The sequence below is a fragment of the Neolamprologus multifasciatus genome, chromosome 12 (assembly GCF_963576455.1).
Source record: "Neolamprologus multifasciatus chromosome 12, fNeoMul1.2, whole genome shotgun sequence".
In the NCBI taxonomy this organism is placed as follows: domain Eukaryota; kingdom Metazoa; phylum Chordata; class Actinopteri; order Cichliformes; family Cichlidae; genus Neolamprologus; species Neolamprologus multifasciatus.
This window is the reverse complement of record NC_140450.1, coordinates 17,482,137-17,505,472: the sequence shown is the minus strand read 5'-3', so window position 1 is coordinate 17,505,472 and position 23,336 is coordinate 17,482,137. Positions and strand designations below refer to the sequence as shown.

The 23,336-nt window shown below is 39.0% G+C and overlaps 3 protein-coding genes across 7 annotated transcripts in view; all 3 read left to right on the top strand.

Moving 5' to 3' along the window:
• Positions 1 to 223: 223 nt before the first annotated feature.
• Positions 224 to 4,132, top strand: LOC146506728 (C2 calcium-dependent domain-containing protein 4C). The gene is made up of 2 exons (XM_085179441.1): positions 224 to 539; positions 658 to 4,132. Exon 2 carries the CDS (start codon positions 707 to 709, stop codon positions 1,958 to 1,960), a length of 1,254 nt encoding a protein of 417 aa, XP_085035567.1. The 5' UTR covers positions 224 to 539; positions 658 to 706; the 3' UTR covers positions 1,961 to 4,132.
• A 1,180-nt stretch (positions 4,133 to 5,312) lies between these two features.
• The window catches only part of vps13a (vacuolar protein sorting 13 homolog A), a 46,292-nt gene continuing 28,268 nt past the window's right edge, over positions 5,313 to 23,336 (top strand). For 4 of the 5 annotated variants that reach the window (XM_085179437.1, XM_085179435.1, XM_085179439.1 and 1 more), the window contains exons 1-39: positions 5,313 to 5,496; positions 6,272 to 6,315; positions 6,414 to 6,456; positions 6,557 to 6,652; positions 6,932 to 7,033; positions 8,234 to 8,343; positions 8,543 to 8,602; positions 8,691 to 8,750; positions 9,066 to 9,146; positions 9,452 to 9,497; positions 9,902 to 10,029; positions 10,220 to 10,326; positions 10,487 to 10,658; positions 11,307 to 11,369; positions 13,501 to 13,633; positions 13,752 to 13,846; positions 13,996 to 14,138; positions 14,254 to 14,455; positions 14,546 to 14,660; positions 15,027 to 15,163; positions 15,259 to 15,391; positions 15,850 to 15,967; positions 16,324 to 16,468; positions 17,021 to 17,129; positions 17,229 to 17,404; positions 17,652 to 17,808; positions 17,945 to 18,024; positions 18,129 to 18,188; positions 18,383 to 18,581; positions 18,783 to 18,899; positions 19,072 to 19,175; positions 19,366 to 19,533; positions 19,753 to 20,059; positions 20,173 to 20,320; positions 20,448 to 20,619; positions 21,910 to 22,037; positions 22,169 to 22,395; positions 22,535 to 22,791; positions 23,094 to 23,278. In XM_085179437.1, the coding sequence (XP_085035563.1) occupies positions 19,977 to 20,059; positions 20,173 to 20,320; positions 20,448 to 20,619; positions 21,910 to 22,037; positions 22,169 to 22,395; positions 22,535 to 22,791; positions 23,094 to 23,278 (1,200 nt within the window). In that variant the 5' untranslated portion in view covers positions 5,313 to 5,496; positions 6,272 to 6,315; positions 6,414 to 6,456; ... (28 more) ...; positions 19,366 to 19,533; positions 19,753 to 19,976. The remainder of the gene's footprint in view (positions 5,497 to 6,271; positions 6,316 to 6,413; positions 6,457 to 6,556; positions 6,653 to 6,931; positions 7,034 to 8,233; positions 8,344 to 8,542; positions 8,603 to 8,690; positions 8,751 to 9,065; positions 9,147 to 9,451; positions 9,498 to 9,901; positions 10,030 to 10,219; positions 10,327 to 10,486; positions 10,659 to 11,306; positions 11,370 to 13,500; positions 13,634 to 13,751; positions 13,847 to 13,995; positions 14,139 to 14,253; positions 14,456 to 14,545; positions 14,661 to 15,026; positions 15,164 to 15,258; positions 15,392 to 15,849; positions 15,968 to 16,323; positions 16,469 to 17,020; positions 17,130 to 17,228; positions 17,405 to 17,651; positions 17,809 to 17,944; positions 18,025 to 18,128; positions 18,189 to 18,382; positions 18,582 to 18,782; positions 18,900 to 19,071; positions 19,176 to 19,365; positions 19,534 to 19,752; positions 20,060 to 20,172; positions 20,321 to 20,447; positions 20,620 to 21,909; positions 22,038 to 22,168; positions 22,396 to 22,534; positions 22,792 to 23,093; positions 23,279 to 23,336) is intronic. The other variant, XM_085179436.1, reaches the window with a different exon arrangement.
• LOC146506727 (intermembrane lipid transfer protein VPS13A-like) lies at positions 5,397 to 19,938 on the top strand. Its single transcript, XM_085180867.1, has 32 exons — positions 5,397 to 5,496; positions 6,272 to 6,315; positions 6,414 to 6,456; positions 6,557 to 6,652; positions 6,932 to 7,033; positions 8,234 to 8,343; positions 8,691 to 8,750; positions 9,066 to 9,146; positions 9,452 to 9,497; positions 9,902 to 10,029; positions 10,220 to 10,326; positions 10,487 to 10,658; positions 11,307 to 11,369; positions 13,501 to 13,633; positions 13,752 to 13,846; positions 13,996 to 14,138; positions 14,254 to 14,455; positions 14,546 to 14,660; positions 15,027 to 15,163; positions 15,259 to 15,391; positions 15,850 to 15,967; positions 16,324 to 16,468; positions 17,021 to 17,129; positions 17,229 to 17,404; positions 17,652 to 17,808; positions 17,945 to 18,024; positions 18,129 to 18,188; positions 18,383 to 18,581; positions 18,783 to 18,899; positions 19,072 to 19,175; positions 19,366 to 19,533; positions 19,753 to 19,938. Exons 1-32 carry the CDS (start codon positions 5,397 to 5,399, stop codon positions 19,936 to 19,938), a joined length of 3,729 nt encoding a protein of 1,242 aa, XP_085036993.1.

Genomic DNA, 23,336 nt, shown 5'->3' with positions numbered 1-23,336 from the left:
AAAGACTTCCAAGCTGACCTTTGCGAAACTTAATCCACAAGTGGACAAGTGGAGCACGAGCAAATTAAGAATCCATTAAAATTTGTAACAAATCTGGATCGATTTAAAACCACAAAGACAGGGCAGGAGCATTTTCTGTATATTTTAAATTTGCACTTTACATGTTTGTTTGTAGGTTCATGTGTAGTTTAGAGCAGGGTGTGTCTTTGTTGACTGTAACCATTCTTCTTTTATTGTTTAAAACATGGACATTAGAGTAATGATGTAATTTGTCTCAACTCGATGCAAAGCTGACATCACACAATTCCAGCACAACTAAACACATCGTTCTGATTTGCAACCCACCCAGAAACACTCATCACTCTGTGTTTGTTATGTGTACTCTTGTGTATGTCTGCTTAGGAAATGTTGCTTAATCCAGGCGGAGGCGTCAGATCAGTCAGACAGAGCCTCACCCTTACCTTTAAAACCTCACTGACACATGTGTCACACACACAGGCAGGTCTCTCTCTGGAGAAAGACACATCACAACCCCAAAGGTAAGAAGAAAAAAATCATTTCACCATTTGGCAAAGCTGTTTTATTTCTGAAAAGTGTGCTATTCTGTTCCAAGATTTCTATATTTGATTAAATAATACTTTACTCTTGTCACCAAAGGTGGGGAAAGGGAACTACATTCAAATCCTTAAATCAACATTAAACAGCCATGTGGGTTCTTGAGAAGATCAGGGAGAGCATGGAGAGCCTTCCTCAGGAGTTGAGTCGTTACATTGGAAAGAATGAGGAGGATGCACTTTTCCCTTCAAAGGCTAGCTTCTCAAGTAATCTGCACAACAATGTCCTAACCCCAGACATGATCCCAGAGTTCTGTCTGCCTCCACGGCTTTGCAGGCAAAGCCCACTGCTAGAAGCTGAGGAAAAGCCACTGTTTGTATTCGGTCAGAACCAGATTCCTAAGAGTAGGCAGATTTCAGACACGCCTCATGTAAAGACAAAGGATGTGAAGACAAAAAATGGTGACACATCAGTGGCTTGGAAAGCTACAAAGAAGCCTTTGCCATTCTCTGCAGAGAGCTACGGCCTGGGTGGAATTTATGAGAGCCCCAACACTCGGAGGAAAGAGTCTTTGTTCCACTCAAAACGCCCTGTTTACCTGCTTGATAGAAATATGCCTGCTGCAGCACCAAGGCTGGCAAAAGAGATGAATCTTCCCAAGAAAACTTTATCTGGATTTCTTCCGGTGTTTTTATGCAAGAGTATGTCTGAGACAGAAAGCGAGACACCTTCTTCCAGTGACTCTTCTCCCCTCAGTTCACCTTATTGTGTCAAATCCTCCCTTTATGTCTCATCAAGCAGTGGCCGCCTTAAAGGTACAGTATCTTGCCCTTCATTAATTGACAGTAAGGCGGGCAGGAGGAAGTGGAAGAGAGGGGATTTAACAGCCTCACTCAGCAGCCCATTAAGCTTAGAGGAAAACTCAGGCAACCTAACTCCACCAGCCCTCCTCCCGATGGATGCTCTGCAGTGCCAGGAAAGACTTCAGCGGGTGCATGTCCTCCCATTGCAGGGCCATGGCAGAGTGCGCCTTTCCGCTGAGCACACCAAATTCTCCGGCAGGACGTCGTCATCCTTATCCACAGTCCGAGTGCGTGTGGTGTCTGTGGAAGGCCTGTGGAGTGATACTGACCGACAGACACTGAACTGTGCAGTGAGTCTGTGTCTGACTCCCGGGAAGCTGCAACAGCAGGAGAGTGCCACCATCAGGAACTGCCGGAGCCCAGTTTTCAATGAAGATTTCTACTTCACAGAGCTGAGTCAGAAAGATCTAATGGAAATGCAGCTTAGGTTGAAAGTAGTGCATAAAGCTGCAGCTGGAACTCTGAGAAGGGGGAAAGTGATGGGAGTGATCACCAAACCTCTGTCTCAGCTGCTTATTTTAAATAAACAGGCAGAAAAATAGTTTTTTGCATCACTTAGCCAGCATGAAAACTGCATGTGTTTTATATTACATGTGATAAAATTATGATGTCTTAAAACTATTAAAATGTTGATCTCCTCCATACCTGCTTCATGCCCTGGTGGATGGGGCTGTATTTACTGTTATATTCCCATAGATCATCATGATGTTGTTTATTCTATTGCTCTCGTTTTCTTCTGCTTGTTTTCTTTTTTCATTCTCAACAGGTGAAATTAAAAAACAAAAACAAAAACAAAAACAAAAAAAAACAATAACATGTAATATTTAGTATCTACTGTTAGCTAGTTTATTGTGATGGTGTTGTTTTTATTATGTTACTCTTTGTTGTTTGTTTTCTCTTCTGGTTTTTTTTTTTTTTTATCTCCATACAGGTGATCCAGGTGTTTTGTTTGTTTTTGTTTTTTGTCTTCCCCCTTTCTCACCATCTCTTCTCCCATCTATTTTTCTTTCTCTCCCTCTCTTTCTTTCATTCTTTCTCCCTGTCCTATCCCCCAGTCATGTCTGTCCCGTCTTTAAAAAACAAAAATAAAATAAATACATAATTATAATAAAGGTCAATCAAATGGACCAATATGGCAAGGCCATGGTGACCCACTTGGTAAAGTAAATCCACTTGGCATCTTTCTTGGCCTTCAGACAACAATTCTGATGGCTAAAGATCCAAATGGGACAGGCAAAGAAACAAAACAAAAAAACCTATTAAAATGTGTAAAAAGGAAAATGTTGAAAAGGGAGGCAACCAGTGAGCAAATATGTTAGTTAGCAATGAGCTCTTGAGCATAGTAAGGCATTTAGCTGTTAAAGAAGCAGATATTTCTCTCAGCAGAGTTTTAAGTTTAGAGCACACATACTTTCATCAGATGGTCACAATATGTGCCTGCACTGAATGTTAATGTTGCTGTTTAAGATATACAACTAGGCAGCTGTTTTGTAATGTTCAACATAAAACTGTCAGCTCTTCTGTTTCTCTGCTGAACCATATCCAAATATGCTCTCTTCTGTTTATCGCTGTCATGCTACTCTATTGTATGGCCCTGTTATGCCATTTATATTAAACACTGTACTGAGTGATGAAGTCTGAACTGTAGAGGTTTGTAAATATGACTTGTGCCCAGAACTTTGAACTCAGCAGTTAGAAATCTTAGAGGATACAAATCAGACCACATAAAACAGTCTCAGTCCCAGTCTTCCTCATACTAATGTTTCTTCTGCTGACACAATTAAATTACCTGAATAAATCAGTTAAGTGATTAAATTTGATTCCAAAAGTTATTTCTTTTATTCATTTATTACAATTTCACATTCGTAAGGCCAAAAAAATATGACTCTTGACCTTAAAAAAACAACTTAGAAACATGGAAACTTAACTTAAAAAGTCAGATTTACTTCTATAATCTTACGAGCGTGAATGATACAAAATATAAAACTTAAGGAACTAGGAAAGTGTGGCTACGAGGAAACACATAACAAGAGAGCACACAGCAAGATGGAAAGGTATGGTGACAATATGACAAAAAATGAGGAAAATGTAGATATTAAATAATGAGGTAACGAGACACAGCGGAGACACATGGGGAACAGAGCCAAACAGAAACGGACTGAGACAGCAGGAAGCAAAACTCAACATAATGCACACAAGATGAGGGACATTCAAAACAGAACAGGAAACATAACACTGAGGAAGAGACACGGACATGTGAGCTTGATACAGACAAAAGGCTAAACAGACACAGAGACATGACTGACCAGGGGAGACAAGAATAACTTGACACAACTAAATGGGGAGACCAGACAACCCCAGAGACAGAGCACAGACAGAGGTGACAGATACGAGGACACGACTGGGAAAACGTATATGGATCACAGAATCTAGTGGGCTAGCAGAATCTAAAGAAAGACTAAAAACTAAGAAACATAGACAATAAAACTCAGAAGCACTAGGAAATACCGTAAACAAAGATTTACATATAGAACCCGAATATAATACACCTCTGATACTCAAGAGTACATCATAAAGTCCAGAACCACTCAAAACCATAACAATATGTGTGGGAGCCGGATAGTGTAGTGGTAAGACTACACACCTTTGCAGTGGGAGTCACAAGTTCTGGTATCCAGTAACATGAGTAGTATGGTTAGATCCCCCATGCTAAAACCAAGCCCTGGAGTGGCACGTCTGCAGCCTGTCTGCAGCCTGTCTGCAGCGCGGACACAAGCATTTCACTACATGTTGTACTCTGTATGATTGTGTATGTGACAAATAAAGGTTGTTTGGAAATATCTATTGAAATTACCCAATACAAGTTAATACTGTAAAACTCATGATCCTTAATTTCAAAAACAGCCATAAAGAGTGAAGCAGCAGTTGCCTGAGCTCATATAATAGCAACTAAACGTTATTGCAAGCCTTCATTTGGAGTGATATCAGTTTTATCCAAAAGCTCAACAACATCAACATGAAACAGCATTAGACTTTGTTGCATGTTGGAGTCAGCGAGACTGTGAGATAAGTGAACCATTTTGAGGAAGCCAGGGAATTTCAGGCTTATGACATAGCGTTTCAAAATATCACACTGACACTCTTTCTTAAAATCTAGCATATATGTCTCAGTGGATTTTAATGCTTTTAAACACACTACTATCATGACTACACAACTAAGGTAATGGTATTATAGTTGTATAAGCACAGAGGAGTTTGGACACATTTAAACTTATCAATTATCAAAATAATGGCATTATATGTAATTATTCTGGTGTGCTGGGATGATCCTCTGATGTGCCTAGGTCAGGTTAACAGGTTAATTTCAGAGCTAGGTGCTTTGTTCTTGTAGAGGAGTCTGTCTGTGTAGCAGAACGTAGGCAAGAAGATGTAATGGGTGTGATGTAATCCATCCTTCCATTCATCCACTGTCTTGCGCTTATCCAAATCAGGGTTGCAAGTGGTAAACCCTACACAGGGTGCTACTTTGTGGCAAGGCTGACACAGACAGACAACTATTTACACTCACATTTACAATTAGAAACATTTCAGGCACACGCATTAACCTCATCCCGTGTATGTCTTTGAATTGTGTAAGGAAGCCTAAATACCTAGAAAAAACCTCTAAGCATCCCATGGAAAGGCCCCAGCAAGGGTTGGATTCAGACTCCAGGACCTTCTAGGTGTAAGGCAACTGTGCTGTGCAGCTCAGGGCAGTGACTACGCTACTCATAGCCAATTTCCCAAGTATGGGTGTAGTTTATTATTATCCCATTAAATAACGGCTTTGACATTTCTTAGTACCGTTTCCTGAAGTAGCTGTTACAGGTGACGTCAAGCACCGCCCACCCCCGGAAGACGTCCTAATCTGACGCTGAACCTGAACGAGTCCTCATCGGGATGTAAACATGGTGATAGGCAGATGAGAGAAACGCCACAATGGTCTTCGAAAGCGTGGTTGTAGATGTCCTCAACCGATTTTTAGGGGACTACGTTGTCAACCTTGACAGCTCGCAGCTAAAGCTCGGCATATGGGGAGGTAACTGAACTTGTGTTTGTCATTTTACTTGGTTAGCTCGCTCTCTAAGCTAGCTAGCGAAATGCTAACGTACGCTAGCCACCAGGCGTATGACACTAACAGCTGAGGAAGCTGTTAGTGTCACTTTATGCGTCCCCAAACCAGTTTAAACTGTTCACCGTGAACGAGACAGTGCAGTCAAGGTTGACATCGAGATATATTGAAACACAGCGTTATTTCCGACTGTTCCAGTCATCTTTTTTTTAAATCTTATTTGCTCCCGCAAGTCTGTTTGAGCACTGCATGCATGCGAGCGTCTGGGAATCGTGCATTTCGAGGTCACACCCTTTTACACAACCAGGTTATGACTCGGTACTGTGCTTCATACTAAGTACCCACTCGTTCCAAGAAATCTTTGGCACTGTACACAAATATGAGTATTTGAAAATTGGCTTTAGCCGCTGAACCTGGATCAATTTTTAAAACTAGTAACTTGACTAGTAAGTCAAACCATGAAATACTTTGTTTTACCACACTTTATCTTAATACCAGCTTCTCTAATCAACAAATGTATAAAAACGAGTTGTCTTTCATAGACTGTTTTACATGAGTAGTATGTCTATGAATAATGTGTTGCGATCGATTTGAATTATTGGAGCTCTATGGTGCGAGTTGCATTAAGTCAAAAGTCCTGAAACCTCTTTAATTACATTGAGTTTCTATAAGAGCTACACTTTACCCAAATGGTAAGCCATAATGCTGTTACCATAGTAACAACGTTTTCCTGGCCCTCTAGGTGATGCTGTGCTTAATAATCTTGAAATAAAGGAAAATGCCTTGGTAAGTTGCAGTTAAGTGTGTGAGTAAACAGCATTAGTTATTACATCCTGGCATTCACAGATATGTGTTTATTTATTATTCATTGTGCTTTGTTGCAGAGCCAACTTGATATTCCTTTTAAAGTGAAGGCTGGTCATATAGGTACGACTTACTCTTACTCTGGCTCTTACTGACCATAATTGTTTAGTTTAGTACCTTTGTACAGAAGAACCTTTTCTTACTTGTGTGTTTTTGTGATTAGGGCGTCTCCAACTGAAGATACCATGGAAGAACCTATACACACAATCCGTGGAGGCCACGTTGGATGGTGTCTACCTGCTTATAGTTCCCACAGCAAGTAAGATGATTTCATATGTGCATCAAAATAAAACAAATTTGATCCAAGTATTCACAGTAGACATTACAGTGTATAAAATGAATGAAAAACCACATTTAGTAGACACACAGTAGCTGAATATTGTTGGACATCTTTGATAAGCTGAGTAAGCTGCTTGTGTTAATATGTTTTAAAGATTCAAAAATACATCAAAATAATTTAATTCTATTAAAGTAAAAGTATTTATCAAATATAATAATACAGAAAGATGCACATTTTTTCTGGTGCTATTTCTTTCAGGCATAAAGTATGATGCGGAAAAGGAGGAGAAGCAGCTTCAGGAGGCTCGCCAGAGGGAACTACAGCGGATAGAGCAGACAAAGCTGAAGGCTGCTGAGCAAGGTCAGGGTGCATCTTTATTTTATTTTTTTAAGGTTTTTTTGTAAACATGTTACTATAGCAAAGCTCCTCAGTGTGTATCTGTTTGTATGGCAGTGTTCCCTGTAGGTTTTGTATGAAAACAGCCTTTGTCATGGTCAACAGGTTCTTAGAGAAAAAAACTCAAATGTTGATATTGTTGGCTCTCATCTGCTGCTCTCTGGCTGTGTAAACATAAGTCATGCGCTCCAGTGCGTGAGCCAGTGGGCAGTAGAACATTTGGTGTTAACTTTGCAAAGACAAACAAGTAATATCAAAATTTATAAAATATGTCGTATAGTCACACACACAGATTTAATGTCATATGGTCATGGTTTGTATGGCTGCGAGTTCCTGTGCAGCCAGCGTTTTTCACGCTTTTTCTGTTATGTGTGGTTTAGCACTTGAGTATCACACCACTTCAGCAGTTGTCTTTCCTTCTAGTGGTAGACTGCTGTGTTGCTGTATTTTGGGACAGCCTGGTTTTGTCATTTCAACAATATACACTTGCCATTAGCTAGAAAAAATCTATCATTATTATTAATAATTGACCACTCATCTTGGACATGAATATCAGGGTATATTTGGGCTCTTAATTATGTCTTTGAACTGGTATTTTTCCAGGTTTGTACAACATACATCTTTGATGAGTTTAAAAAGAAATGGCATTCATTCCATGCATATGATGAGTGTGTAAACTCCTCACCACAAGTGTATGTGTCTATCTACAAGCTATTCTTTTTATAAGACTATGTCCTCTTTCAAGGTGAAAAGTGTTGTATCTTAATTTCTTAATTTACAGCATGTAGGTGAAAATACAGTGTAGGTTTGTATTGTATTTCTAAATTTAAATAAAAATGTGTAATTTTTTTTTTTCTTTTTTTAAAACGTTCTAAGATGCAGCTTTATTAACAGCAATGTGATTCACTGACATTCTTATGTAAGCTAATATTTGCTTACATGCTAAAAAAAGGAAAGGTCAGAAATAATCATTAAAATATTGAAAGTAAAATTTAGTTATCTGTAAAGTTCATCAGGCAGTCATGAGAGTTAAGGCCAGCTGAATGTCATTCCAGTTATACAGAAATACACAGTGAATGTGTATCGAAGGTCGTTTAGAGAAAATCTTCAGGAACTTTTGGGACCTGCTGGAGCCTCATAACCTAAATCGTTTGCATTTTACAGAGAATCCCAAGCTTGAGAAACAGGACACTTTTACGGAAAAGCTTGTCACTCAGGTCATTAAAAACCTGCAAGTCAAGATCTCTAACATCCACGTGCGCTATGAAGATCATGTGAGTATTCAAGCTGAGTTACCATAATAATGTACAATTTTATCTATGGTCCTGCAAGTTTATACGTTTCCACTTTAAATGAACTAAACACTGTTTCTAGAGCACGTTACAATAGAAGAACTGATTTTTTTTTTTTTTTTGTCTTAACCACACCATAAGGCTTAGCTCTTTATTTTCCTCCTTTTTTTGTTAATGACAGGTAACAAATCCAAACTGCCCTTTGTCATTTGGAGTGTCACTGAAAAACCTCAGCCTTCAGGTGATGTGTCTTTCCTGTCAAATTATATGCTATTTTACATTTAGATATTAAGCTTTTAATGAACCTCACTGCTTGTTTGACCGTACAGACAGCTGACGCGAAGTGGAGACCCAGTCTTTTAGATGAGAAGTCCAAGTTTTTCTTCAAGGTAAGAAATCCAACCATGTTATCTACCTTGTTTACCACCACTGTACAGGTGGTATGGAAGGTGGGTAGGTGTTTTAAATAAAAAAATACCACATACATGTTTAATAGCATTTGTTTTTGGCTTTAAAGTAGTTTTCTGAAGTTAAAGACTAACTCTTGGAAAACTTCATTGATTTTTCTTTCAGCAGTGTTATTTCCTCATAATTTTGGAGCATAATCAAAACTTTGAGAAGTCCTTGTCAAACACTGTCAGCTTTTTTCCTTGTAATCGCAAACAGCTTCATCACTAATTGCCTTATCTTTCTTGTTTTCTCAGCTGGTACAACTAGATAACTTGTTTGCCTACTGGAATGTTAACTCAGTACTTTTCTCCAGTCACACTTCAGATCGGGCCCTGGTGAGTCACTGTATTATTAACGTATTATTATGTACTTGGAATTAGCCATCTCCTATTTTCCTGGAAGACACAATGTTAGTGTTATGTTGTGATCACACAGGGCGCAGATCTTCGGTTACACAGGAGTTATGTAAAGGTGTTTCATTTAGCACTATGTCATACACATGATATAGTAGTGTTTTTTTTCCATACATTATAGTTAAATCAAAACAAAAAAGAAATCTGAAAATGTTAGAAGGCCAAGAAATTAGCAAAGCGAAAAAACAGTATGTAAATAAATCTTCACTTCCTCTGCGTTCTTACAGCAACATCTCCAGAGCAGCATGGACGTCCACTCCTCTCACGACTTCAGTGAGTGTCATTCTTGTGGAACTAAGTTCAAAGCACATCACATGACGTGTATGAAACATTTTGCAGACAAAGTGATGAAGAAATTATTTGTGATGATATGCAATGACACTGCAGCACCAACCCCCCCCCCCCCCCCCCCCCCCCCCCCGGGTGATTCACAGAGTTTGATTCACCACCACTGAGTCACGAGACCAGATTTTCAGCACATCTCAACAGATTTTGTTTTCAGTTTCATTTTAAGGCAACAGCTTACATATTTTTGAACTAATAACATTGGTAAAGTTTTTTAAGTTCTTTATAAATAGATGCAAATTTGCCATGTGCAGCACAAAAGGTAGTGAATCCATCTTAATGCTCACATTTGCAATTCTTAAATCATCTTAATTCCTTTTGCTGTTCCATAGTTTTTCGCCCCATTTCAGCTGATGCAAAACTGCGGATGAATCCCAGGTCAGATGTGGATTTCTCCTCCCCTAAAGTGGACCTGATGGTCAATCTCAGAGAGGTGGCAATTGAACTCAACAAAGCCCAGGTGTGTGTGTGTGTGTGTGTGTGATAGAGATGTTTAAACTTGTATGTGTTAAAGTTTCATTAAAATAGAATATTATAAGAAAGAGAGAGCTAAAGAGGGTTGTTAAGGATAAACTACATAAACAATGTCAGATAATAACTGCACTAGAGTACTTTGTGATGATGTAATTGCTGACTTCCTGTTATTCCAGTACATTAGCATCTTGGAGCTGCTGTGCTCAGTGGATATGATGTCACGTAATCTGCCATACAGGAAGTACAGACCCGAGGTCCATGTTCACAAGAACGCCAAAACATGGTCAGAAGACACTGTCACATATTTATCACATTGTTTCCTCTGCCCTGTCTTTCTGTAATCTTTTTTTCAAAAACTGGATCTCATATGTACATGTCATTTACTACATTACATTCACTCCACTTAGTATTACAAATTGTTACATTGATTCCCTGATTTCCAGGTGGAAGTATGTGATCACAGGCGTCTTGGAGATAGATGTGAAGCCAGGTCTCCACATGTGGTCATGGAAACACATTCGCCAACACCGGCAGATGGTAAAAAGCTACAGAGAGCTCTACAAGACAAAGATCACCAGCAAGAAACCCAGCGATGAGAATCTCAAAAAATTAGAGGTGGGGTGAAACTAAACTGAACAGGGGAGAGGGAAAAGGGAAATAAACAGAGAGACCTATGGGACTGTTTGCCTTTCTAGTCTATGTTTTCACATTATTGTCTTAAGACTAAAACATTTGAATTATTATAATTTTTTATATTTCCCTGCTGCATACAAACAGTTTAGACAGGTGAAAGTTTTGAGTTTAATTTGATATACTAATATTACCAGTAATTCTGTTTTGATATAAATTTCATACCTGTTGTCACTGTTATAAGACAAATGCTTGCAAAGTTGCTTTACTTGACTGTAGTGATCATAATTGAAGGCCTATGTCAAAAGTAAAGCTAATATAATATGGAAGTAATTGATTACAATAGTATTACTTCTCAGTAGCTTTCTAAAGTGATGTCTGTCATATTTCTAGCCATAATTGCTCACAAAGTTATCTAGTATTCAAGCCTACAGGGATTGATTGAAGTGCATTAGAGGTTGATGCTGAGTTTTTGAAATAGACTTGAAAATAATTGAATTTAACATCTGAAATTAAATGTATTCCCAAGTTCTTCTCTATTTTTATTAGTATCATATTTCCCCCAAAATAGAACTGTAGTAATTGTAGAATCTAGTGAAAGCTCTAATCGATTTCTTTTGTGTTTATTCTTAGGAGCCCGAGAAGACTTTGGATATTTTTAACATCACTTTGGCCAGACAGCAGGCTGAAGTGGAGGTAAGCTTTTTGTATCACATAACTGAGAGAACTTCAATAAGCTTATACACCTTGTGTCTGATTTATGAATTGATCAAACTGTAATGGCTGCATCACATTTTGCACTTTGTCTTGTGATCTCAAGTTGTTGCATAAATCCATAAAAAAGGACAACAATTTGAGATTCATTGGAACTATGCACAGTACAGTGCCTCTCAGCAGCTTGGTGCTGGCGTATGTTTGTTCCAGCAGGCTATAGGACCAAATTAGGCACATAATCGATAATTATACAGTAAGCAAAGGAATGTAGGGGGTTGAGGATTAGGCTGCCATGGTTCCAGAAGGTGCAGCACTGTGCCGTTAACTGTAAATTTACATATTCTGCACAATTTCTCTTATATTTCATTTCATTTATTTATTTATAAAGCACATTTAATAACAACAGGGAGTTGATCAAAGTGCTGTACAAAATAACGATTAAACAATGACATTAACAACAACAACAGGTAAGAAAATTAAAAGAAAATTAGGATAAAAGAATTGGCAACTCTCATACAGTTTCGAAAGCCAAAGTAAAAAAAGGTGTTTAAAGATGCGATTTAAAAAGAGTAACAGTTGGGGCCTTTCTAATGTGGAGAGGTAGATCATTCCACATTTTTGGTGCCACAACCGCAAATGCCCGATCTCCTCTATGAACCATCCTAGACTTATGTAAGGTAAGGAGTAGATGATCACTTGATCTAAGGGCTCTAGAGGGCGTATAAAGCTGCAAAAGGTCAGACAAATAGTCCGGTGCCTGGCCATTTAGCACTTTATAAGTCAAAAGTAAGATTTTAAATTTAATTCTAAAACGCACTGGAAGCCAATGAAGGGAAGCAAGCACCGGAGTAATATGTTGGTGTTTCTTCACACGAGTCAAAAGGCGAGCTGCAGCATTCTGTACAAGTTGGAGCTGAGCCAAGCTGGACTGACTGACACCCACATATAGTGAATTGCAGTAATCCAGTTGAGATAAAACAAACGCATGAATTGCTCATTCCAAGTTTTTAAAGGATAGAAAAGATCTCACTTTGGATAGGAGCCTTAATTTAAAAAAGCACCGCTGGACAACTGAATTAATTTGTTTCTCAAATGTAAGTTTGCTATCCAAGAAAACCCCCAGGTTTTTTACATGCGTTTTAACAGCACATGTTAGGTTACATAAGTCCAAATCTGGGGCATTGAAATTATAGCTTGGTCCAAAAAGAATTACCTCAGTTTTATCCTCATTGAAGGTAAGAAAATTTGAGGCCATCCAGGTTTTAATTTCATCAAGACATTTGACTAGCGATTCCATGGGCGTGGGGGTGTTTCTATTAAACTGAAGATTAATCTGGGTGTCGTTGGCATAAGAGTGAAAGCAGATGTTATGCTTCCTAAAGATTAGGCCTAGGGGCAAAATATAGATTGAAAAAAGAATTGGGCCTAATACGGAACCCTGTTGGACACCACAAGTAAAAGGAGCTGGGGAAGAAATAAAATCATCAAGGAAAGGAAAAAGTCCTCTCGGAGAGGTACGACCTAAACCATTCCAAGGGGATACCTTTGATACGTCATTGCTCCAAACGGGAGATCAGAATGCTGTGGTCAACAGTATCAAAGGCTGCAGTTAAGTCTAAGAGCAGGAGCACAGCTGGGTCTCCTGAGTCAGTGATTAATAAAATATCATTAAGTATTTTTAGGAGGGCAGTTTCTGTGCTGTGGTGGGTTTTGAAGCCCGACTGGAACTTCTCAAAAATATTATGACTATTTAGAAAGGTTTGGAGCTGCTCAAATACAATCCTTTCTAGAATTTTTGACCGAAACGGAAGCTTGGAAACAGGTCTAAAATTAGCAAGAACAGAAGAATCAAGGTTCGGTTTACTGGCTGCACTACAGCGTGCTTGTATCCAGTTGGTACTACTCCAGAACTAAGACTACTATTAAAAATAGTTAAAATGTCAGGACCGACTACCTTAATAATCTTTTTTAGAAAATGGGTTGGGCCTCTATCTGAGGGATAAATGATGCTAACAGATCATTTGTGGGCTGGTCAGGTTTTTTCCTTGCCATCTTTCCTCAGAAAAGTGAAAAGGGGGAAGCATTTGACATTTTGTTTTGTCTCCTTCTTTAGGCAAGTAAAGCAGGCCTACGTATTTACCGTCCTGGGATGAAGATGGAGGAAGAAGAGTCTCAGGGTTGGATCAGCTGGATGTGGAACTGGGGGGCACAGCCTGATACAGAAAGAAAAGAAGTTAAGACTGGAGGTAGGTTACAGATAGACATGTACATGTGGAATGTCTTTGTAGTAACAGCCTGTAATATTAGCTTTTTTTACTCCTCCTATGTCCATTCCATTTATTCTTCTTAACATCTCTGTGTCAGGGTTTGATGAGCTGTTAACCCCTGCTGAGAAAGCCAAACTCTACACTGCCATTGGATACAGCGAGACTGCTGCTAATCCCAATCTGCCAAAGGATGTGAGTCACTTTCCCCCACAACACCCCCTCAATTACTAATAATACACTTCCACTTGGTTATCTGTCGCACAGAAGCAAATATTACAATTGTAAAAAAAAACAAGTATTCTGTTACTTTATCTTTATACTTTTTGTGTCATATCTTTAAGTTTGAGAACATGAAGGTCAACTTCCACATGGAGAAACTGTCCATGTCAATTAAAGATGACAAGGACAAAAACGAGATCATCAGGCTGACTGTGGGAGAGCTGTACTCCACACTCACACAGAGACCTGGAGCACAAGCCATCAAGTTTGTTCCAGCCTTCTAAAACAAAATAACAACTTTGTAGCTGGTCTTTTTTCTCCACAAGGGTAGATACTTGATAACACTAGCTTGTGTGTGTGTGTTTTTCTTTTCTTCCCAGAATCACAGCCAAGCTTACTTTGTTTGAGGTCACTGGCCTCGCCAATAAGCAGCCTCCACCAACTCTCCTTTCATCAAGGAAGGCAGCCATAGGAGCAGGGACCCCACTGCTTTGTATCCTGTTTGAGACCAACCCCCTGGACGAGAGCGCTAACCAGCGGCTTCACGTAGAATCACAACCCTTGGAAATCATCTATGACGCTGTGAGTGGTTCACTGAGTGTGAATGGGCAGCAAAAATAAAAACCCTCAAAAGCAGTACATATATATATTTGACTCTGTGTGTCTGTGTAGATAACTGTGAACAGCATATCGGCGTTCTTCAGGCCTCCTGATGACATGCAGCTGGATGAGCTCACGAATGCAACCCTGATGAAACTGGAGCAGTTTAGAGACCGCACAGCCACTGGTGAGTTTAAGATAAACTGCAGATATTTTCTATCATGATTAATCTTCTAGGATCTCTAAGGATGTCTTTGATGGGCGAATGTTTACATTCCTTGTTTAGTCTTCCTGTTTATGCTCTTGAAAGTGATTGTTTCCTGAGGGCTTTGGAAGATTTTTCAAGGTTTTTTTTTTTTTTCATTATTGAAGTTTTCTCCTTATTAGAACTTTTAGGTGAATTTGTCATTTAAACATTACTTAAATTAATAGAATCTCAGGGTTCATTAAACAAAACCACACATTTAGTTAATTTTATGCATTCCATAACAATAAAATTCACCCACCTTTGGAGACAAAACTATTGATGACCTATTAACATTTTGTATTTCAGGTTTACTGTATGTGATTGAAACACAGAAGGTTCTCGACCTGAAGGTGAACTTGATGGCCTCCTACGTGATCATTCCACAGACCGGTTTTTACAATGGCACTCAGAACATTTTGCTGTTGGATCTTGGTCATTTCAAGGTGGGGAAGTGTCAAATGTGAATAAAGATTGACAGCAGGCTGGAAATCCAAGGTAACTTACCAATATATGCCTTCATGTTTCTGTGCTTTTACAGATGTCCAGTCAAAGCAGGAAACATCTACCTCAGCTGTGTGTGAGTTCCAGCAACATTGAGGACATCATGTCCAGAGCTTACGATAGCTTTGATGTGCAACTTGAAAGCCTACAGTTTCTTTATAGCAAACCAGGTACACACACACACACACACACACACACACACACACACACACACACACACACACACACACACACACACACACACACACACACCAACACATTTGTAACACATTGAAGGTTTTTGACTGATACACATAATGTTGATTGATGAGGTGTTGTTTTTATTCTAACTACTGTTTAAAAATCACTAAGCTTAGGCTTTGTTTGTATTGATAGGGTTTACACAGCGAAAAAAGTCATACAGACAGCATTGAGGAAATGTCTTTATGAAAGTGATTGGCACTTGTAGCTCTAATGGCTTTACTATGTCTTAGCAAAAAAATATTCCATTGATTTCAGGTATTGTGTCCTGGAAGGGATATTGCTAAACTTACACATTGATCCAACAGACATATTTCTTGTTTTTACTCAGCCTCTGTTTGGACTCAGTAAAAATAAATAATAATAAAACGTTATCTTTATGTGATAGATGGTAACTGGAAAAAGGCCCGCAAACAGAAACAGTCACCCCTCCACATCCTAGAGCCAGTTGATCTAAAGGTGGTTTTTAGCAGGGCAATGATCAACAAAGACTCCCGCATGCCAAAGTAAGTATGTTTCTGGTTGACAGTCAACTGATGGTTAAATGAAATCTTTGTACGTAAATCTGAACTTGCTCTTAACCCTTTTCTGTGGAGAAATTAACACTTTTCTTCTCCCCCCCCCCCCCCCCCCCCCCCCCCGAAGAGTTTCACTGTAAAAAAAAAAAAAAAAAAAAAAAGACAGAAAAAAAAGTGCAGTATTGAAGACGGATTCGAACACTAGTAAATATTCATAAATATAGTGCGGGTTCAGATACACAACTAAAAACATTTATCTTGTAAGGACCAGAGCTGAGAGTATTAGGTAAGCTTAAGTTTCAGGTTGTAAGTTTTGTATGCATCTTTGTGTATGTGTCTTATAGATATAAGATGTCTGGAAAGCTTCCTCTGTTGTCTCTTCGTATTTCTGATGTAAAACTTCGAAGTGTTCTGGAGCTGGTGGACAGTATCCCGCTGCCTGAAAGCAAACCTGCTGCACGTGGCAATGCTCCATCATCAACTCCAAAGGTAAGATCGGAGGGTTATGGAGATGGTCATCTCCGGATTTCACTAAAATCTCTAAAAAATAGAATCTTGGGAGTCTTGAATTCTTCAATCCTTCAATTCTCTTATTAGTAATTACTGTTGTTGTTGTCCTTTACAGTGGTTAGAAAATGACGTAACAAAATAGAGAATTCTATGGATAATTATAGTGGATTTTAAGCATTTAATTTTTGGGGCTCTGTTATTATCATTGACTCAGATGGGGGTAGAAATCCCTATGCCGCGCGGCACAGGCATTCAGTTGGCAACAGTTGGGTGAACTGAATTATGATGATCGCTGCTATGAATGAGAAGGAAGCCTCGGCTGAGATGGTTCGTTTTTTCCCCAATTAAAAAAAAAAGCAAAACAAACAAACAAAAAAAAAAAACATCTGAAGGCTTGAGGGTTTTGCATTGAATGAATATACAAATAGTTGAATATTGAGGTGGAAGTGCCGGACTAGTAAAAGTAAAGATAGATTTTATTACTTACACTGTGTTAATACAACTGTTTTTATTTATTTTCTTTTTTTTTAGCCTAGGCAGTCTTTCACCCCTCATCTCACTCCCAGAAAACCTCTGAACTTTGATCAGCGCTCTTCTCTCATTTTTGAGTCATGTGAGACCATCAGCATCACCTCATTAGGTAAGACACAGTTTTGTTTTGGTCCTACTGCTAAATATCTTTAAAAATCCTGTGCGTATTCCTACCACCACCTGTGTTTATTTTTTAATTATATCCCAGGGTCAGAGGAGGATCTGTTCTATGATGCGCCCAGCTCTCCCCTTGGGGAGAAACCATTTTTTCCAGACAATCCCATGCCGCTGCGCTATGTCGATGCAAGCAAAAGAAAAAGTCTCATCAAGGAAGATGCACAAAAGAACATGACTGACTTCTTTATGACATTTGAGATCAGTGAGGTACAAAAATATTTTTTTCCCTTTCTACGCAATTAAACATAGTTATTAAATTCTGTAAGAATTATTTTTATTTAACCTTATTATCAGTCATTTTAGTTATTTCTGTGTGAGATAAAAAGAAAATTCAAACTCTGCCTTTTCTCTTTAGCATTCCTTAGTTAAATTTCTCCACCTCCTTTTATTTTTGTGACCACCTTTATCATCATCTTTCCCATTTTTCCATCGTCTCTCTGTCTTCTTTGTCCAGTTTTCTGTTCAGCTCTGTCGTTTGTCTGGAAGTATGGAGGTTACGGTGCTCCACTTAGACATAGAGGGTCTGGGCACTGAGCTGAAGCTGCGCACCTTTGACATGACGTCTAATACCTACTTGCGAGAGATCTGCCTCAAGTGTCCTGAATACATGGGTCAGTAGATACCAGCAATGCCTTATTTTTTGTTAAACATTTGATGATTACAGTTATCCTAATAAAAATGTGCAAATCATCAGGGCAGTCTTTGCTTAATTTTTTATTAGGCATGCTTTGTTTTTTCCTTGCACAGATTCTGAAGACAAGCAAGTACAGCTGATCACCACACTGGACAACAAAGAAGTCGACCTGCTCACTCTGGAGTATATCAAAGTAATATGGGATACGTTACGTGAAAATATTTCAGAATATTTTCTAAAAATATTTTAAACTGTGGTAAATCACCTTAATATTAAAGATTGGATGAATTTTTCTAGGCTGACAAGAATGGTCCCGACTTCAAGTCTCAATATAATAACACTGAGCAGCTCATCAAGGTGAGGGAAATGTTAATAACCTAGCAATAATATTTTTTTTATTTACTTAATGGTCCCATTTTGTTATTTAGGGCATGCTGAGAGATGATGAAAAAGCCACAGTTAACAGCAGTGTTTCTTCTTCAGTAATTATTGATAATGGGTAGAAGAATCAAAATATCATTTCAGACAAAAAGGTTAATTTTCTTCATCAGGTGACCTTTTCATCACTGGATGTTCACCTCCACACGGAGGCTCTCCTCAATACCATGAACTTCCTCAGTAAGCTCCTTCCTGAATCTAATAAGAAGGAAGGACAGCAGGAGGAGCTTCCCACTATCCCTGAGGAAGACGATGCTGAAGCAGAGAAGGAGGAAGAGAAGAAGGAGGAAACTGCTGTAACCAAGAAAAAACGTAACTGATATTATCTGCACGCTGTTATTGTCTCACCATTTATGAGAACATTGTACTACTAGTGCAGATATTTCACAGTTAATGAAACAGATTTTCAGAGCAGTATCAAAGGTTAAATATTACACTGGAAATAGCTTTCCTTTTTTTGCAGCTGTTCACAGGTAATGTCTTTATTTCTTGTCCTTCACCTTTTTTCCCCAGCTTCAAAAAGGTCAAAATTTGCAGATGTGGTTAATCTGCATATCAAAACTGATCTCCGCTGCCTTAAAGTTTTCATTCGAGGACAGAAGGCCAGGATCTCAGAGATCAGTATTGAAGGTATGAAATAAAGAGTTTTCTGTGTACTAGGTACTCTGGCAGTGCTTTCAATAGGATTTATTAATTGTTTATTATTTCTACTATACTCTGCCGTATATAGAGTTTTCTAATGAACCTTTTCTAGTCAAATCTTCAATTCATTGTACAACTTGGGGCTTTCGTAATTGTCTAGGTCTGGTTTCCGAGGTCCTGATGAGGAAGAAGGGGATGGAGGTTTCAGCCAAATTGAAGAACATTGTGATTCTGGACTGTAACAAAGAAGCTTTTTACAAAAAGGTACTGACAGCCAGTGCTTATGAATGTTTACCATTGTACTTAAAAAAAAAATACAAAAGAAATGGTCATTATTTCCCGCATTGATGTTTCTGGTCTTCATTTGTTATGTTTTTTTTGTGTCACTTGCTGATCATGTGGCACAGGCAAATCTGAATAACAACTTTTTCTGTGCCGCTCTGTTTTTTTCTAGGCTGTGTCCATAGCAGATAAGGAAGTGTTTCACTTCCACATGGTAAACTATACAGATGCGACTGAAGGAGATGCCTATCTGGACATGTCTAACGTTGACACTACTGTTACACTAAGTGTGGGCTGCATTCAGGTCATCTTCCTCAACAAGTTTCTCTCATCTATACTGGTAAGAATCACGTTTCTGGGCAGAATTAATCTGTTGTTCTTATCAATTTTAGTTCACATGTAAAACTCTGAAGTGGTGTTTTAATTTATTAGATAAGGTAATAATAAAATTATAATTATAAATATAATTATTTACCTTACCTCTGTATATTTCTGCATTCCAACTTGATCTTGTTAATTTTTCTCCAAAAATATTTTTCCCCACCCCATCTCCTTACAGGAGTTTGTCAATAACTTCCAGGAGGCTAAAGAGGCACTAACTGAGGTAACAGTTCAGGCTGCGGAAAAAGCAGCGTCAGGCGTGAAAGAACTGGCTGAACGGACCACTCGGATCGCTCTTGATGTCCACTTCAATGCACCCGTCATCTTCCTCCCCAGTCCTCCTCTTCATCAAATGTCATTGTAGCTGACCTTGGTCTGCTTTCTATCAAAAATCGTTTTGCCATGCAACCCTGTAAATCAGATGCCAGCATCCCACCTGTTGTGGATATAATGACTGTGAGACTGACTGACCTTAAGATGTTCAGGTCAGTTTCTGTGGGAGGTATTATTTAAAAAAATATGCATGCTTGTGTTTGTGATTGAGTAGAATTTGCAGTATTCCGATAGACCTTTGTAAATCTGTTTTTGTTGCTTTCAGAGTCAAATTTAAAAATGAACGTTTTGAAGAAGAGATCCAACTGCTGAAGCCAGTGAGCTTAGACTTGGAAATCCGTAGAAATCTATCTTCCAGCTGGTACCATGAAATACCTGACATAGATATTGGGGTCCATCTAAAGCCCATGAGTGTAAGTATATATATTCATATATCATACCTGTTTGTTTTTTTTGATTTTTAATCCCACGATTGTGTAGAGGCTTATATTGAGAATTAAAAATAGTTTTATCAAAATCATCTCTCTATGTTCCCAACAGCTGCTCCTATGCCAGAATGACATGATCATTGTCCTGAGGACTCTGAACGAGAACCTGTCAGAGAAGTCTGATGCTGGTCCACCTCCAGCTGCTCTGCCTGCCACTGACCCATCCTCTGACTCTGTATCCAACAAAGACTCCCAGGAGTCTGGGGCCACTGGACCACCCAGCAGTAAGTTGTTGTATATGGTTATGTTTGATATGGTTATGTGTAGGGATGGGTATCGTTTAGGTTTTATCCGATATCAGTATCAAACCGGTACTTTTGAAACAGTGCCGGTGCTTAAACGGTGCTCGAACCGGTGCTTAAAGAATGGAGAACACAAAATTGGTCCATGTTCAGCTGTTTTTTTGATAAAAAGATAACAATGTTAGCCTTTTCTGCAGCTATAGGGGATTTATGGCATCACTCTTGGCTGGAAGCAGTGCTTAATCAATGGAAAAAAACACAAACTTTGTCCAAAAACCTCTCATGTTTAGCTGTTTTCCACTTTTTCTCTGGTCATTTTAGCCTTTTTGGCCAGGGTGAAGAGAGTATCTGCCATCAAACAAGAAGACAGCCGCATGTAACTACGACGGTGTTTGCTAGTTCACCTTACATGCATTAATGTAATAACGTGGTTAGCGTACTCAACGTAAATTACACACGGACAACATTAAGCTACTCACGCAGAGAAGAACGGCTGCTGCTGCCATCATCATCCGTCATCATTTCTGCTACACTGGCAGGGCTAGGAGCCAGGACTCTCCTCTTCGGGTTTTTGTGGGATGTTGCTAACTCCGGGTCCGATAACAGGCAACCCACCCGCAGTAAATGTGCTTGGTGTGAGGTCTCGCAGCAAGCTATCAAATACGGCGCATTTCTCGGCTTTTAAAAAAAACGCTATACGTCGCCAGGTGTTTTATCAGATTCGAGGAGTTACCTCTATGGCACAGTATCACCTTAAAGCACTTGTTGCAGGCTGCTGAGTTTGCATCTTTTGCTGTGAAGTACAGCCAGACTTTTGACCCTTCACTTTGGGCGTTTTTAATCTGTAGCTCTGCTCTAAAAGAACATACGTACCTGGACCTGCCTACTACGCTTGCAAAGGTAAAATGATTGGCTAGAATCCAAAGTGTATGACATTTCAGGGAAACAAAAGCACCGAAATGTGCGCTGCTTTTCGGTCTGGTTACTACCGTTTATGTCAGAATATACCGGTACCCATCCCTAGCTATGTGTGTTTGGTAGAGCTTTAAATATAGACATATGATTTAACAGCCTGGTCAGATAACTTTTTACCAAAAAAACCAACAGAAAACAAAAAACAGATGAGTTGTTGTTTGACAGGGCATACTTACACAAAACTATGTAGCTAATGAAATCTGAAACATGTTCTCCTTAATTAGTGCACAATTCTGACTAAAATCCAGTAGCTTGTCTTTTAATCTGAACTCTGCGCTCTGATTATGCTGTTAATAGGTAACACAGTGGTGACAGCTGCTGTTGTAGAGACACAGAAAAACAGCAAGCTGAGAAAGAACACGCTGAAATTAAACTTCAAGTTTGACTCACTGACTGTGGTTCTGTACAGCTCCAATGAGGATAAGGTAATGCCAAGTCTGTTACATATGTACAAACATACACAAGTCATAACTACATCATAGAATTAGACTTGTCAGTCTGTATTTTGTGAGTCACGTTTAGTAAAGAAAGTCTGTGTAATTTCTGTTTTTAATAGCAGTTAGAACCACAACGTGAGCTGTCAGGCCCACATCATGACCAGTCACACCCACAACATGAGCCGTCAGATCCACATGATGAGCAGCTGAAGCTAGCAGAATTTACTCTGGGAACCATCTCCACCTCTGTCCACATGTACTCCGACAGCTCCATGAAGGCCTCAGTACAACTTGCTGAATGCCTTCTAGACGACAAGAGGCCAAAAGCCAAAAGTATCACCCCAAGGTACGGCTACCACTTATAAAGCTAGTGACACATTTAGACTCGAAACACACAAAAAAAGCCTTGATGGATCAGTGTAAATTAAATAATTTTATTGTGTTCACTCTTTTTTTTCTCATAGTCCTATTTTGTTTTTCTCTAGGATGATGGCAATGTGTCCTGGTGCAGAACAGAACAACATGGTGGAAGTGAGCTATCGTCAAACCCGTGAAAGCACCACTTTAGATACAGTGGTGCAGGATGTGTATCTATGTGCCAGCATGGAATTTCTGCTCACGGTGGCCGATATCTTCCTTAAGGCCACCCAGCAGGGTTTTGCCCAAGTGCCACAACCCAAGAACAGTACTGGTGCTGGCGATAAGAAGAACATTAACTCATCGGTCACATCTAAAGAGTCTTGTGAGTTGACTTTATCAGTTTTAATCTTTTAATCTAGTTGACCGAAATCATGTCAGTTCTCTTAATCGACAAGCTTAAACTGCCAAATTATGCCCATCTTTGTTTAGCCTTATGTTTATAAAACTTTCATTTTTGACTATTTCATTACAATACAACTTTTTATAGATGCTTTGAGATAATATAGATGTTATATACGTTTATATAGTGAGTCTAGGTTATGAGTTTTGTGATTATCAAGTTAAACTGGCGTATTCTAATTATTTAACGTGAAGTTTTACTCTAATGCTCTCTGTGCCTCCCAGCTACAGCTACAGCCACGGTAACAAAGACTGAAATGAATGTTGTGGTGCGAAACCCAGAGATTGTATTTGTAGCTGACCTGACTCGTGATGACGCCCCAGCTCTGGTGATGACCACATATTGTGAACTAGTAATGAAAAATGGTGCAGAAGGATCACGGATGACTGCTGTTATCAAGGACCTCAAGGTTTATATTTGGAATGTATTGTGGTAGTCAAAATTGCATGTTCAAAGAATTCAAAATT